Source organism: Scatophagus argus, chromosome 3 (genome assembly GCF_020382885.2).
Source record: "Scatophagus argus isolate fScaArg1 chromosome 3, fScaArg1.pri, whole genome shotgun sequence".
NCBI classification, from domain to species: Eukaryota; Metazoa; Chordata; class Actinopteri; family Scatophagidae; genus Scatophagus; species Scatophagus argus.
In genome coordinates this window covers 17,927,376-17,939,762 of record NC_058495.1, presented here as the reverse complement: position 1 = coordinate 17,939,762, position 12,387 = coordinate 17,927,376, and the positions used below count along the sequence as shown (strand labels likewise).

Here is a 12,387-nt window from a genome sequence, read left to right as displayed (position 1 = left end):
GGCTCTTAGACTGTTTCTCTCTCCCCTGTCCTCCACTGTTTGGGTTTGTTGTATTTAGTTTGTTTTTATCCTAATTTCTCTTTTAGCTATGTGCAATAAAATTGCTTTTCCTGGCTAGCAAAGGTTAGCAACAAGTAATCCCTACAAGTTAGCGTTAGTTAGTTAGAGTTTCGGGAACTATTTAACGTGTGGATTAATTTCGGTGCCATTTTCTGGTGTGACAGCATCTTGGTGTTGGGTCATATGTGAAAATGCAGCATTACACACTTACAGGGTTGCTAAATAGCTCTGGAGGATGACAGTCCCATCAATGCTGCACACTGGACAATCTGAAAATGAGTAAGGAGGAAAGCTGCAGGTAGAGAAAATAAAACATATTAGAAATCACAGTAATCTGGACCACAGCAAGAAGATGTAAGCTGTAAACCCACAAAACAAATGCGGCAGTACAACACATTAAATGCTATGTGACATACAGTTTTTATAGATGGTGTACAAAGCATAAGTACATTAATAAAAATCCAAACCCACATTTTATTTAGCAAAAAATGTTTAATCTCTCCTCGATGTGTTTATTTACAAGTAGTAAATCTGCAAAATAGGAAATAACAGAATATTTACACAATGAATGTTAACCTGCAAACTTGTGACAGTTGCTTCAAGTCTGAAACTCTGTATGAATTACTGTAGTACTAAATTTCCCTCGCCAGCTCTGTCCGAAACTCATCTGCTTTGTGTTCGCTTGGATTCTATGCAACTTCCATTCCTAAAAAGAAAAAGAACTACTGAATTTTTCAGAATTGAAAAAAGGCAGGGAAAAAAAACAAAAAAAGAGTGGTGCTAGGACTAACTTTCCATATGGTTCTTTTCTGGGACAGGCAAAGGTGTGACTAAACTCGTCTGAAGAGCTGAGAATTAAACATGATACAAGACAGTGTTGAATCTGCTCACACTGAAGGCAGTGCAGTAAACTACACTTGTTCATTTGTTTTGATTTGAGAGAGAAACAACATTAAACCCAGCAGCTTCCTGTCAAACTACATGTTTGTGTTGTGACAAGCTGCAAGTCGGCAGCGGATGCTTGCTTCCTCCAGATGACATCAAACAGTAAGACGACAGACATGCTGTGTACTGCCTACCAGTAACAATAAATACAAGTCAATTATCACACCGAACAGTGCAAAATGAAGGACAAAGATTGGTGACTGGGAATTTGTTTTTCTAAAGATCAGTCTGGACTTGCAAAGCAGGTCAATCGGAAAGGCAAGTAGCCATGCAAACAATACACAAGCCGACTCAGCAGTCGTTCAATCAAACGAACTGTAACCAGAATATGACACAATGGAACGTGAACCTGAGAATGAACTAAGAATGTTTTAGGTGTCTGTAAGGAACAAAAAAACAAACAAAAAAAAAAGCCTGACAGATCAACTACTGGGCACTGTGGCCTCAGCTTGTTTCCGTCCGTGTGCTTTTGCGGAGAGCAGGGCGATTTGTCCCGACTGTGTTGTACAGTGATCACACAGATCATTCATAAAGACTGCTGTTAACAGCACCACTGAGCCCCGGCCTCAGAAGTCACGTTTCCTTTCAGTGTGATCCACAGAAAGAGCACCAAAGTGTGAGTACGCAGCCAAAATTCAGCTGTGCACTGAAGAAAAAAATAACATATTTTCAATGTTTGTAAAGGGGACTAGGCAGATTTCAGAGGAGGCTTTGCTGTGCTCTCTTTAATATTGATGATTCAAACAGATTATTTTATGTGTGTGTCACACTGAAAAGGAGAAATTTATATCCCACCACGGGCAGAGTGGTCCCTAAAGACTGGTTTCTTTCCGAGTCAACCATCAAGTCCCAACAGCTATCCAGCTGAACTAGGCTCATATGTATGTAGCTGTAGGAAGCAATGTCACATGTCAGACATGTAAACAGAACGATGGTTTGACTCGGGAGGTTGTGCTCACTATTCTTGGATGTGAGAAAACTGTTTTGTTTTTCATTTTTTGTAAAGAAGCTGGCGTAAAAATGGACAGCGACGGGATTTATGATCAGCATAAAATGACAGCCCTAAGTTCTGATAGAAAAAACAAGGTACAAGAGATAAAGCAGCAAGTCACATTTCCATCACAAAGACACAGATGCTCATCTGATGCAACAATTTCATTTTGATCCTTGATATCAGGAAAATAAACCTCAAGTTCTGTCAAGTACTTCAACTTCAGGCAAACTGAAGAGAATTTTGTCTTCTGTGTACCGTAAAATGTACAATTTACATGTTGAAAATAAAAAGATGAAAAAAAAAACCAAACAAAACAAAACACAACCTGATTACAGAAAATGACAAACAGCTTTTGTTCATCATGAAAAAAGTATACAATTTACAAATGAAAACATCAACGAAAAACATTATACAGACCACAGTTTGGTTTTTCGGCAAGCAGAAAAACAAAAACAACAACAACAAAAAAAATCGGAAAACATTATTTCTCACCACAAAGTCAAAAACCCTGACTTCTCAAAGCAAAGAAAAACAAAGAAATCCTCTTAAGAGAGCAGTAATAATAAAAAAAGCTTAAGCCACACATGGCAATAGGCTAGTTTTGAAACAAGAGCTGCAGGCTAAGGGGAGGATTACTCAGCCTTGTGTGGGTAATGAACAGAGGCGTCCCACCTCTGTATCTTTCTACCCCCCTCATGGATAAAAAGCTAAACCCCCTGTATCATATAGATAGGTTAGAGGTGGAGAGAAACACTTAGTATATATTTTCCTTGCCTCTCTATTTGGGTACTAACATTGAGACAATGAAGGGAAGTGGCTTCAGGCTGAAAACAGCTTCTCCCACTTTGTTTCGCCACTTGAAGGGCTTGGCTAAGCTCTACCTGACCTCACCGTCGCTCCTGTAAAGACGTAAACAGTGTCCGAGAGCACCAAGACTTTGGCTTTGCTCTAACAGGAAGATGAATGACCTTTCAAGCGATGCATAACCCAACATAAGCCAAGAGCCGAGGAATCCTAATGGGTAGATATGGTGACTGCGGGGCAAACAGGGATATTTCAGGTAGTGCAATGTAGCTACTTCATTGTTCAGTCACTATACCATGATCCACCGAACTGTCACATCTTGAGCTTCGAAGAAGAGGAGCGGCCGCGGCTCCGGGTACAAACGTGATCATGATAAAGCAACGATCCTGCGAGTGTAGATTTGGTTTTCTGAAACCAAAAGATTGCACTGATTGAATTAGAAACACAACAACTTCATGACACCATGGACTGTCCTCGAGAAGACTTCCCGCCTTTTTTTTTTTTTTTAACAAAGATCTTACGATGGGTCACGGCTCAAACAATTCTTTTCAGTCACTAGGCATGTTCATATTTAAAATCATACGGTAGCACATTCCATCTAACAAAATGTCTTTGCACTAAACAACATTCAAAGAAAACATGGCACAGTACGACTTTTTTGTTTCTTTTTTGTTGTTTTTTTTTTTTGTCTACGTTGTTTTTTTCTTTTGTACTTGAAATATCAAATAATGTTTCGTATTTTTGTATGTTTATTGAGTTGGTTGGTTTAAAATGAAAAACAACAGAAAGTTTTCTCCCTAATCTTTCTTTAAAAACGTAGTTGTATTTATTATATAATATCTATATCGTCTTCCTTTGTAACGTTTCTGTAAATTGTGCAAATTCAGCAGTAATACAAGTGGCGAGAGATCAGAGAGTGGGCAGTTGATTACATTTATACAAAAAAACCCCCCAAAAAAACCCAAAACAAAACAAAAAAACTAACATCCTTTAAAACCGTGACGCACGTTGGAGTCACATGACCTAGAGAGCCTCTCTCCATTGGCTCATCACAGTTTGGTCCATCCTGCTAATGATGCCATACATGGAGTTCCTGTCCAGGCTTCCACTGTTTCTTTCCTGACCATCGCGCTTTATCACCACAAAGCTTCTGAAATGAAAATCAAGCAAACAACAAACACCAACATCCACAATAATCAAATGCTGTCAGTTGACATGTTTCTCCATGTGTGCACGTGTGAAAACGTCCGGTGTCTCAGTCTCGTCTCGCGCACAGACACCAGCCCACACACTGTACGGGGCTGCAGACAAACACGCACATACACATATGTAAGCATACACAGGCCCGCCCATCTCTGCCGAACACCCCCCCACCCCCCGCTTTGCAGTATACTGCTACAGTCCTGCAGTTCATCTGTCGTATTGTTGGGGATTGGCGTTTTGTTTGTCGGGTGAGAGGAGCGAGGGGGAGAGACAGATGGAGAGGAGGAGTGAAGAGAAAGAGGAGATGAAGGTGCAGGATGGTCCTCAGCTGGTCAGGGCCATTGTGTCGATGACCTGCTCCAGCTTGCTCCTCAGTCTCTGTCTCCTCGCCTGCTCGTCCCGCTCCAACGCCGACAAGATCTAAAGATAGAAAGGCGAAGGTCGGTGTTACAATGTGCTGCCTTGTGCTTTCAAAACATGGAGTCATTTTTGTCCAACAAAGCTGTCAGAGGACAACAACACTTCACCTCACTGGTTAGTAACTGATAAATGGCATGGAGTAGAATATAAAGACTGATTTTAAGTGGCCATCAATGACACTCGGCCTTTCTTGAAGGTTTTTCACTTCAAAATCCAAGTGAATGAGTGCATGAAAATGTCTGTCTGTTCGAGAAGAGAAACTGAGATCAGCAGAGTTACTGAACATATCGGGACAAACAGCACCTGTTCAAAGTATGTAGGTTGGAGGTAAAATATCTAGAGTCCTTCTCACCTCGTCCTTGTACTTGACAATATAGGAGTAGATCTCATGTAGGGCTGACATGCTGTTGAACTGGTTGGCATGCAGGCGCGACTGCTCCGCCAGGTAGGCACTCATGTCCTGGTCACTGATGGCCGGCATCCTGGAGATGTCAGCGTAGTACCTGAAGGGAAGAAACTCAGTTTAGATGTTGACAAATGTTTATTTAAAAGAGCTTTAAGACAAAAAAACTGTTTAACGCATGTCGGCGTACCTCTCTACCCAGTTCTTATAGTTGGGGATGTCTTTAGCGTAGAGCAGCTTGTTCGAGGGCGAGTCCTTCCCGAGTTTGTGCTCTGATGTTGAACAGGAGTCCATGAAGGTCTGAGCCACAACAGACAAGCAGGCGTCTGTGATGCTGTTCTTATGGATGTCAAAGACAAACTGGGGGTTCTTGATCACATTCACCCAGAACCGCAGAGGAAGACTGGAAGGATTGAGAGAATAGAGAGATGAGGTGTTGTACAGTTAGGACTTGACAGGCCATCTAAGTGCAAAGAGCATCGCAATCTGAATGCTAAAATATCTCAGGCGAGAGAAACAAGAACAAATTCTGCCGCACCATCTCTGCTAAGTGTTGCACATTTGCTGGCTTACAATCTACATCTTTTTTTAAACTACAGCAAATATTTTTATTTTTCATTTTTACAACGCTATATGAGACAAAAACCTGCTGCCAAATACTGCACGCACACACACACACACACACTCACCAGTTGCTCTTCCAAGTGTGCCGTACATCAGGGTCTGTTATGGAGTGTTTGTCTGCCTGCTCGTCCAAGAAGTCAAACATGTACTTGATGGCGAGAGGAAGGGCACTTCCTCTGTGCGCTGTGCTGAAGATGGTCTCGAACAGGTCGTCCACAAACTTCTGAAGCGTACCCTGAGCAGGAAAGACCACACTGGCTTAGTCAGTAAAAGGGACATTAACATACAGGACAAGTCGGTTTGTTCATTTATAAATAACTAACAGCAAAGTACAGAACGCAGCTGAGTTATAAGACCACTAAACAACAAGTTCTGCTTCCTCTTTGCTGGTGAGGGTCTGGCTGTAGGCGAAACACTGTCAACAGCAGGTGTTTGAGAATGACAGTGCTTTGCTTTTAGTACTCCAACTTTCTGAGAGTTTGTGATGACGCTCAATGCTCAGCGTTCTTTACAGTATTCAGGATGGGGGCCCAATGAGAGTTCAGCCTAAGGCTCCTCTGCAGTGTTTTTTAGCGCATCACACAACTCCACAGATTCTGAATCCTCACAAATTCCTCTGAAGTTGAAACGATTTGATATTTCCCACAAGCGTTTGCCGCCTTCGTTCCCATCTTCAAGCATCCAGGCCACCTTTTACAAAACCTTATTTAAACCAGCCAGAAGTTCAATGTGCAGTTTTGTATTCGTTCACACACCCACAAATCAACTTCCTAAAACACACAAAGCTGTGGGGGCTGTAATAAATAAGAACAAGCTGCGATGCTCAGAGTTCTCCCATTGTCTTCCTCTGGCTTGCATTTCCCAGTCGAGCTGACACTGACGCCTCAAGCCTTGCACTTTTCTACCTGGAGCTCGAACAGTGGAAATTTGGAGCTAATGAGTGAAACATCGGGGGAGAGGAAGTACCAGGCTGAGCTGAATCACCAAGACTGTTGGTACTTGCAAATGAGAACAAAAGGCCTGACACTGTTAGTGGGCTGCGCAGTCAGTGTCTACATGTTCAGAAGCTTTTTGTTGATGTGTGTGACTGTGTTGATGCCAGACGTTTAATATTTTGTTGATGCAAAGTATGTGAATTAGGCTTATAAACCTGAGGAGTCTGGATGGTTTTGTTGTCAATCAGCTTGAGGTGATGATGAGGTGATGATTTTAATGACTGTATGTGTGACTTACAAGAACAAACTGGTAATGGTTTTAGAGAAAATGTGAAATCAAATGGGCGCATTTCATGCTTCATTTTAGAAGTCTGGCATACTGTTGTGTGGGGTTTGTAAGACAACAACAACTCAACAAGTTTCTGTGCAAATTCTAGATTCCTCAGGATTAACAACCACGTGGGCTGATTAATCCTACTCTGACTTTTCATGCTATTTCAATATCAATTAATTTATTTAAAATAGGAATATAGGAAAATGTGAGAAGTGCACAGATGCAACTTTGTCTTTATAGGACATTTCAGAATGACCTAACCAATGTTACACTAGTATAACATTCACACATCTCTCAGTCATTCTGGTAAAGATGGCAAGATTGTACCAGCTTACCACGGTTACAACTGGTGTTTCACATTTTAGCAGTGAAGGGAAACTCAATCACACTCCGCTCAGTGGTGGCTAACAACTGACTCAAAGATAAAATACACACTGGCTGATCGTTGTTCCTCCAGGACATCAATTCAAACTGCAAATAACATTTGAAACTATCATCTGAGGACACACATGCTGTATAAAAACCTGATCACAGGTTCCCCAGTGTGGTCTGGAGGGCATAGAGGGATCTGGTTAGTAACGATCGCAGGGTACAGCCCTGGGCCGAAAAGCCCCGAGGCCACCAACAGAGGGCCCAGTAACACCAACCAAACAACTCAATATTCAAAGGTCAACCCCCTAATTAAGACCCACACACGCTCAGTCCTGTGCATATGTGTGTCTTTGTGCAAAAAGGTTATGAAAAATGTTAATGAGCTTTGAGACCACCACCAAACAAAGGTCAGTAGGAGTAGGAGCTGCTGGTGGAAGTGGGCTACATGACAGCGGTGCGGTGAAGTGGGGTTTTTAGGCCAAAGGTGTTGAAGCGTGCGTATGTGTAACCCAGAGCTTTTCAGTACCTTGGTCGCCAGCAGTCTGGTCAGGTAGATCTCAGAGACCATCTTGCTCCCTCTGTCTCCTTCCCTCTGGTCTGAGTGGTCGTGGTTCTTGACCAGGTGCCACAGTTTGGTGCCGCTCTCGAGGTCGGGGGTGATCATGGGCGTCCGGGAGCGCAAGCTGTCTGGACTGCTGGCTGTCCTCAGCATGCTCTCTGGAAGGAGGTGCACGAGGAGACACAGAGGAGAGTTGAATGAAGGGTGCAAAAATAACACATGCAGAAACGAAAACAAGTTTTGTAATGTTAGCTTGGATTTGGATGTTTTTTTTTTAAGTATCCAGGGATGAGAAGGGAAAGAGGAAGTTCAGAGGTGGAGGCTGCAGGCAGAACTGCTGCTGTGGAGTGGGGCCTCTGGTTGAGAAGGCAGCGATATTATATTAGATAAATCTGATTTGATTACATATATCAAGCAGCGCAGAACCTGGTTCCAGTCTGCAGTTAATAAAAGTATAATTCATTTTATCTTCATCACCATTTCAAGGTGAACTGCATGTAAATGAAGCTACCTTGGTATGAAAAAAAAATAACACATGAATAAGAAATCTGAGGCAGCTACAGAGAGCAAAACTCTGTGTGAAGTTAAAAGGATTTCTGAAAGGTGACAGCTTCTTCTACTTTCATGTCACTCTTTCATTCCAGAATAAATTTGTCTGTCACTCTCTCTCTCTCTCTCTCTCCTACTCCTTCCTCCCTCCTTCACCCCTCCACCCTGTCTCCCTTTGTTGGACAGTGATCCCCTATTTTGTGACACGGAGCATTACGCTTTCAGTTTGAATGCTTGTCACTTCCGTGCCAAAGCAGGAAAAGGATTGAAAGGTTCAAAATGTCAGCAGAGAATGTGGACCAGGGAAGTGCAGACTGAGTGTGATGGGGGTGTTAGTGAGTATTTATGTGTATGTCACGGAGGCAGAGCTCAGCAACAGAGTTACTGTACACCAGAGAATGATTCGGAAAATAGAAAAGACAGATGAGGAAAAAAAGGTGAGAAACAGAGGTCTCACTTCACTCCTAACATTAACAAGTGCCGGAAAGCATCTGGATTTGCCTTTACAGTATCTGGCATACAAATGCAGTTCAATCAGACACATTCCAGAAATCCTCTTATGAAAATCTAAGTTTGAACAAATCCATTGTCTTCCCATGTCATCATCCTTACAATCCATCTGTGACAACTGCACTGGACCTCACAGCAACACGGTTCTCTGCTCTGAGCAACCATGACCTCAGCTGTATATACATACAGCCTGGCCTGGCACTGGAGGGGGACCCCGGTTCAACAACATACTGGATGATAAAGGATCACACACACTGCAATGAATTCATTCCACTATAATATCAACAAGAAGGCATGCAAGGTATAAAGGGGAACTGAGCAACAATCAAAGGAGCTGGACAGCGAGGGGGGCGACTTGGCACCGACCAAAAAACCAGCCACTCTAGTGGATTTCAAACTGTGCTGCTGACAGCTGTCATGAATGCCACCCTCTGTGAGATGTATGATGGGAACAGACAAGAAACAGTTTTTTCTTTAGGGGGGATTTGGCTGAAAAGTTGCCGTTGATAATCAAAATTTCAGCCACTGGTTGCATAAATATTGGATTCTTTCAGTAAATGCACATTCCAATTCAAGTGGATGCAGCGTATATAAACTGAAGCTGTTTAAAAAAAAGGGGGGGGGGGGGGGGGGTTGTAGGTCCGAGTTCACCCAATCCTAAACTGTTGGAAAGAGATGGTGCCAGAAGAGAATTGTGGAAATAGATGGACACCAGTGGTTCTTCCTGTTGTAGCATCATCATTTTCAAAAATGAAAACATACAAGTCAGAATTCATCTGAATCCAATGTGGACTTTTTGCTTTCACTGGTTTCTTGTTAGAAATGCATTTGCACATATTTTGAAATGAGGGCACACATACACACACTAGTGCACACGGACACAACACACACACCTTCTCTCGTACCGTATCTGCTGAGGGACTTGGTGAACGTGGAGGAGTTGGAGATGTTGTAGGCTGAGTTCTGTTTAGGCACCAGAGCAATCACTGAGCCATCTGTCACCTGAAACAGGATTTACCACAACAGTCACATTATGTCCATTAGCAGGAATACAGTCCAACCACACACACACAATTTACTTTCCAAATTACTACTTCACTTGACACATAACCTTTTTGCAAATGAGATACACCCAAAACAATGACAACCAGAAGACCAACTACAGTAAGTGAACGAGTTGCAACAATAGCGCGTGACCAAATCAGTGAGGAATTATTTGTCCAACAAGACATCAAACATCACAGGACTTCTGCTGTGGGTTACCTGGTAGTGAGCCAGAGTGTTGAGTCTCTTCCAGTCATTGTCTATCTTAGTGGTGACATCCTCGTCCTGGAGGATGATGCGAGCCATCCTACCCTGCCGCCATTCTGTCAAACACACAAACCGACACACACATTACATCAATACACTCAACAAAAACTTCCCCCTCCAAACAAAAAGTTAAGTTGGCGACAATACTGCAAGTTTACTTAATGGAAAAAAATTAAAATGGTTAGAGTGCATAATTTTAGTGACTTTTGGCCCCTGACTTGAATTTTCTTGGACAGGATAATTTTCTGTCTGAAAGGCCCCCTCCTGCTTCAGAGAGCCCTTGAAAAGATTCTCTCTTTACCCCCTGCAGTAAAGCACCTGTGCTTGGAGTGTACCTTTTCGTGTGCACATATGTGTGTGCGTGTGTTTTGTCCCTCTTCTTACCGAGGTCCATGTCGGAAGCCTTTGGTCTCTGGGAGTACGGCGTGCCCTTGTACACAGCATCCAGCAGCTTCTCCTTCACCTGCGTCACCGTGTCACAGTTCAGGCTCTTCACCGTCACCTCGGGAGCATTCTCATTCTCCGGGTTCACACAGTGCAGCGTCTACAAAGGTGGACATCACACAGTTAGCCTGGCGAGTCAGCACAGGCTGGGAACATTAACTATTGACGTGGGGAAGTGTGACCCTGTGATGATTTTTGACCTCCAAAACAACACATCTTCAACAGTGAAAATGTAACTCCTTCCTGCTACAATAAATGCATGTCACGTTTCAATGTGTGGTATAACTGTCCACGAGCTACTGTTTCCACTATTATGTGTATATGCACTGACCAAAGTCTTGTAGTCAATCTGCTGCCTGATGAGTTTGTCTTCGCTGAGGGAGTAACGGGCTTCTCCGGTGATCGAGTCTATCGGTCCCTTTTCCATTTGCTGCTTCATGGCACAGTACAGCATGAAGAGAGGCTCGCCAGCACACTCCTGGTAACGGAGAGGGAAGTGGTAGGAGGAAAAGTAGGAAGACGGAGATGGAAGTCAAAGGAAAAGAAAGACACCCTGTTAAAATGCAAACCTTGCAAAAACTTTGCGTACAAAAAAGAACACAACAACAAAAAGTGCCGTGTTTTGCTGAGCAGCTTTCCAATTATACTCCTAATCTTCCTTAAGCCAACCACAGGCAGAGCAGTAAAGGACGAGGCCATGGCCTGTGGTGGCTGACAACAACAACAACAAAACACACACACACCATTTTCTCTCCCATGTGTCTCTTCTTGGGGAAAAAATACCCTCTGTAAACCTGCGTGTGTGTGTGTATGAGCAAGAAGGACAGGAAGCAGAGAGAGTGTGAGTTTGAGTGAGTGGCAATTGATGGAGGAGTTAATAGAAGGTTAACGACTGAGGAGTGAAAAACGCTTGGAGAAGCACTTTGCCGCGTGAGACGTGTCAACCAGGCAACGAGCACTGGGATGTTGGGCCTTTCTCTCTCTCTCTCTCTCTCTCTCTCTCTCTCGCCCGCTCTGCTGGCCTGCCAACCGAGTCCCTGCCTCTTTAAAGGATAATTCCGGTTATTACAGCTTGAGTCTTACTCTGGCTTTCTGTCTTATGTGCAATAACAAAACTGCCTTAACTGAGAAATGCATCAACACTGCAAAGAAGAGCAAAAACCAGCAGCAGACAGAAACTCAGACAGATTTTAAACAAAAAAAAAAAAAAAAAATTCACAGAATGTCTATTTTGAGCATTGATCACCTTTGACCTACTGTAGTTATGGTGTTTAGTGCCCACAGTATTCCTGTGTGATTAGGCATCACTGACATATTGGTTGGGTTTACTTTTAATTCTACCCTAAATGAACAGGTTTGGATCAGCGGTTCTCAAACTGAGGGTCAGGACCATTTACAGGGTTGCCAAATATGAAGGACTGTGAAACAGTTAACAGGATTTAAAAACAAAACGAAACACAATCTAGGTCTAGTTTGTGGCTACATACAGAACTTTTAACAGCATCTCATGGTATTTCTCAGTGGATACTTACAAAATGACGCTTAGATGATTTTATTTCTTCTCACTTTTGTCTAATCACTGGACACTGGATAATCTCACATCTTCAAGACTATCCAGATAACACAATCTAAAAAGGGAACCGCACTTGTTGGACATAACATCCCATGACATCAGATGTCATACGTGAGTTTGGTGAGAACAGCGTAATGGAAATAATGGCCCAAGCTGTGACCCAAAAATGACCCAATTTTACCCAAATTAATGACCCAAATTAATACTATTCAACCAACGATTCAGCAATTGATTAAAAAAAAAAGGCCCTCCCTCATTTATGTTCATACATTAGCACCTGTAAGTCATGTCGGTGAACCATCAGATGAACTCTGTGGGATAATCTAGAATCGACTGCTGGATCGGGT

At 42.8% G+C, this 12,387-nt stretch overlaps 1 protein-coding gene across 4 annotated transcripts in view; it reads right to left on the bottom strand.

Annotated features, from left to right (window-relative positions):
* Positions 1–532: 532 nt before the first annotated feature.
* Positions 533–12,387, bottom strand: part of LOC124056666 (plexin-A1-like) — a 181,150-nt gene continuing 169,295 nt past the window's right edge. For 2 of the 4 annotated variants that reach the window (XM_046384335.1, XM_046384336.1), the window contains exons 24-32: positions 10,799–10,945; positions 10,408–10,567; positions 9,976–10,079; positions 9,606–9,714; positions 7,621–7,811; positions 5,519–5,688; positions 5,020–5,232; positions 4,779–4,929; positions 533–4,426 (exon numbers count right to left, since the gene is read on the bottom strand). In XM_046384335.1, coding sequence (XP_046240291.1) covers positions 4,331–4,426; positions 4,779–4,929; positions 5,020–5,232; positions 5,519–5,688; positions 7,621–7,811; positions 9,606–9,714; positions 9,976–10,079; positions 10,408–10,567; positions 10,799–10,945 — 1,341 coding nt within the window. In that variant the 3' untranslated portion in view covers positions 533–4,330. The remainder of the gene's footprint in view (positions 4,427–4,778; positions 4,930–5,019; positions 5,233–5,518; positions 5,689–7,620; positions 7,812–9,605; positions 9,715–9,975; positions 10,080–10,407; positions 10,568–10,798; positions 10,946–12,387) is intronic. The other 2 variants (XM_046384337.1, XM_046384338.1) reach the window with 1 other exon arrangement.